Below are 4277 nucleotides of genomic sequence, written 5' to 3'. Positions count from 1 at the left end.
TTGTTGTTGTTGTTGTTGTTGTTGTTGTTGTTGTATTCGAAGGAGCATAAGTAGGATCGACATTGGATATCCTAAAGGGCCATGGATTCGAAGAGATGATACTAGACACATAACATTTCAGATAAGAAGATTTCAAAATTTTCAGACATATAGCCTATCTCCTGAGTTGCCTCTATTGAGGGAGGTACAACTTGTAAAAAATGAGAAGATTTTGAGTTATTTCTGGAAGATAAAGAGTCATTTGGATATTAAAATTGGTTCAACAATGTACCCCTGACAGAGGATCAAACATGTTGGATGAACTGCAATGTTGGAGATCACCTCAGGATTTTTGTGGGAATGAACATTCTATAGCGGGATTCAGTTCCTTTTCGAGAAGAAGAAGATGCATCTCCTGAGTGGTTACCCGACACAGTGGGGTTCAACATGCAAGAGATGCCTTTCCAGAGTTGAACCCTCCTGACGGTCTTTTCAAGTAATTTTCACCTATGTTGTTGAGTATGATTGAGTGCCTATTACTCTTGGGCATCATGATGTATATATCGCTAATATTGGCAATATAATAAGGGTTATTAGCCCATAATATCAGTATAAATTATATAATTTTTAAGTAAATTTAGTTTAATTCTCTCTCTAGTACATAGGCAACAAATTTGAAGCATTTGAGTGTTCAATTTAAAACTCTCAAGAGATCTTTATTCCATGTAATTACAATTATTAAGTCAATTATTACTCATTTATATCATACTTTTCATTTATATCATAGTTTGCTTGGTTTATTTCTTTTGTTTATGAACTTCTTGACAAGTCATGTTAATTTTTTTTTTTTTTTGAGTAAGAGAATCATGCTTTGCATTCACAAATGTTCTTTTAGTATTATTTATGTAATTTTTACTATATCATTTTGAAAAAATTAGGCAAATTTTATTGAACTCATTTTGCGCTAAGTTGTCCCTCTTTGATCCTTAATCTTTTTAAACATCAGGGTCAATATAGGAGCATTCACCATAACCATTTGGGATAGAATCTTAAGTTGTTGATCTTGGATCCCTAATCTTCTTAAACATCATGGTCTTGGAGTCCCTTGAATATAGGAGTATTCACCATAATCGTTTGGTCTAAAATCTTGAAGATCATCAGTGGGATGACCTTGGCCGGCTGTAGGTGCTCCAAGTGTGTCTATCCTAGATAGGTATTGCGCTTCTTGAGGACGTTTTGATTAGGAATATTGTTTTGGGTACCTTATTGATAATTAAGGATAGGTCTCTTGGCCCCTTCAGGATAGGTGGGCTATGTAGGATGACTTAAATTCTCAAATAATTTACTAAGAACTTGAATTAATCTAGTATCAGGTAGAAAATGTTCTTGCAAAACAAATTTACTAGTAGGTGTCTCATTAGCATTTATTTGTGGAAACAAATTTTTCATTATTGGTTTGGACATTTTAGCCTCTAACCTATTGATTCTTCGTCTAATTTCATTTTTTTAAAGATATCTTTTCGTCATTATTAATTAACATGTAGAAGGCTATGATACTGGAATTGATGTAGTGTGGGAAGAAAAATAGCTCCGCAAACACGGAGCGATTCACATGCACAACTTAAATCTATAGAGCATTGAATTTTATAACAAATAGTTTACAATTCATTCAATCATTAATTAATAATCCAACTACATCATGGATTCTTATTTATAGAAATAGGATTTACAAGGACAAAAACAAATTTTAAATGTAAACATAATCAGCTAAAGAAAAATGTTCAAATTTAAATTATGTTACTCCAAGAAGGCTATAATCCAACTACACATCATGGTTAACTCCAAGAAAAAGTGAGCATATTATGGGGGAGTGCTATTACATCAGAAGAAAGGTTAGTGTAGTAGTTTGTTCAGGAGCATTAAGGTTATCTGATCCATAAGGTAAATGTTGATTTTCCATGTTCTCTTGGGATGGCCAGATGGAATGCCAGTTATGCTCTCTTATACCCTACTGGATAAAGTGGGTGTAAGATATTGTAATAATTGAGGTGGCATTTTGTGAGTATTCAAAAAGTTGTGTTTTCTAGCTAGAGATATCCCTAATTTTGTGAAATGCCTCTGTAGGAACATCAATTGATTATATAACTATGCATACATGCAGCATTTGTAAAATTACTGATGCTATTTCTAGTTTTTTGTCACTATTAGTTATTACTAATTTTTTAAGGGGAAAATAACAAAAGAGATCAGTTTCTTGAAAGATTCAACGCATGAAGATCAAACATATTTAACTTATTTGGCAAAGGCCTGATGAAGAAAAAAAATATTGTCTTCGAGCACAAAATGTGCTTTTGCTGCTATAAACCAAAAAAAGGAAAAAAAGTGCTTTGTAGGTTGCTATATGGTGCTAAATGAAAGGGAAATCATACAACAAAATAGCGTCTTTTGTCCGGCTAAAGGTCATAGTAAATCTATATACTATATAAAAATGATTAGGGTTTGTCAACTTTTTTTCCCCATTACATAACACCGAACTTCATAAAAATGGCTAGTTGGCCTCCATATCTTCATTACTTATGGTGATCGAAGATTTAATTTTTAGAATAAAATTACAATATGGGCAAATCAATAGTTTATAATGAATTCTATGCATTTGTATTAATTTATAGAGTTAATAATAATAATAATAATAATAATAATAATAATAATAATAATAATAATAATAATAATAATTGTTATTATTATTACAAAAATTGTGCTTAATCTTATGGATTTGATTCCAAATATAAAGTTCACCTTTGAATATGCTTGCAAAAGCATGCAAGCAACTAGGCAACGAGATTAAAATTGTACTATCAAGAAGATATTGAGCGTGGACTCCTTATGAATTATTAGAACCTCGCATGTTTTGCAATTGTTTTCCAAAGCATGGGATTGCATCTAATTATTTGAATGCGGTTGTTTATTTGATTACTTCAAAATAACTATTCCTTTTTGCTCTAACAGCGAGACACTACTACTCTTCTTCTTGCCTCAAGTTCTGAATTTTCTGTACTCATGCCCTCAGGTATTGATTATCCCAAATAACCACTTCAGTTTCGTTTCAATACAACAACAACAACAAAGCCTTAATCCCATTACGTGGGGTCGGCTACATGAATCCTTTTTCTCCCTTGCGTCCTATTTAGTGTCATATTATCATCGTTTCCATACATTCACATTAAATCTCAACTTATTATTCTTTTTTGCTTCACAGCTCTTTAAGATTATTCCCTGTCCGAGGCATCGCCTTCCAAGGTATCTCATGAAAACCTCTTCTGCGAGCTTTAGCAATTAATTAATCTACTATTGCCTTTTCTGAACTCTCATTTTCTGCAGATTCGATCCTAAAACTGGACTGCTTACTGGAACTAATGATGGGACACTTGTTAACCTATTCCTCAGATTATTTGGAAAATGCTCAGAAAAATCACTGTGCATCAGGCTTCTAATTTTCCAGGTAATCCCACTTCATATAAATCCTGTACACTGGTTATGTAAATATTTGTAGTCAGTCGTGCTTTCTGGGCTTGAGAGTGCTTCCTGTTGATAAGAAATGACTTTGTCATAGTTGCTCTAGGAAATAAAAAATAGAAAATAAAGGGAAATTTACATACATACCACAAATCTATATATTTACTTATTTAACACCTAAAGTTTGATATTTACATTTATAACACTTTGATCTCATAAACCTATCCATCCATGAAATGTGTATTTCACTTTTAGAAAGTTAATAATAATGGTATTTTTTTTATTTGATATTAAAGATTTGAGTGTTATGTATGCAAATATGAAAGTTTAAGCTTTAGATATGTAAATGCATATGAGTTTTGGGGTATGCATTTAAATGACCAATAAATAAATAATTAATAATCATGCCTTTTCTTTAATTTTTTTTCTCTTTGGCCCTTTGCCACTCTTCTTCTGCAGAATAAGTACAAGGATGAAAAAACTATGGAAGATTTACTTGCATACCACTCAATTCATATGTATTTACATATGTACCACCAATACTTCATATATGCCACCTTACATATGCATGAAAAGGTTTATTTCACTATTTTAAAATTTAGAAAAGTGATATTTTTGACGTGACAAGAAGGATTTGGGTTTTATAAATGTAAAAATTAAAGTTTAGGTGTTGAGAATTAGCTGTTATGTATGTAAATGCCCCAAAAACTATGTTCGAAGTTGCATGTTTTAAATATGGCAACTTCCTAGATCCCATGTGAGGAGACTCGCAGGTGCCTTACTTT

The 4277-nt window shown here is 32.0% G+C and overlaps 1 protein-coding gene across 2 annotated transcripts in view; it reads left to right on the top strand.

The window, feature by feature from the left end:
• The window catches only part of LOC110030260 (UDP-N-acetylglucosamine--dolichyl-phosphate N-acetylglucosaminephosphotransferase-like), a 34305-nt gene that overhangs the window by 29481 nt on the left and 547 nt on the right, over positions 1-4277 (top strand). For both annotated transcript variants that reach the window (XM_020732887.1, XM_020732886.1), the window contains exons 8-10: positions 2986-3046; positions 3236-3276; positions 3358-3478. In XM_020732887.1, the coding sequence (XP_020588546.1) occupies positions 2986-3046; positions 3236-3276; positions 3358-3478 (223 nt within the window). The remainder of the gene's footprint in view (positions 1-2985; positions 3047-3235; positions 3277-3357; positions 3479-4277) is intronic.

This window comes from Phalaenopsis equestris, unplaced genomic scaffold, assembly GCF_001263595.1.
Source record: "Phalaenopsis equestris unplaced genomic scaffold, ASM126359v1 Scaffold000690, whole genome shotgun sequence".
Lineage (NCBI taxonomy): Eukaryota > Viridiplantae > Streptophyta > Magnoliopsida > Asparagales > Orchidaceae > Phalaenopsis > Phalaenopsis equestris.
Note: the sequence above shows the minus strand (reverse complement) of the source record. Positions and strands in the feature narration are given on the sequence as shown.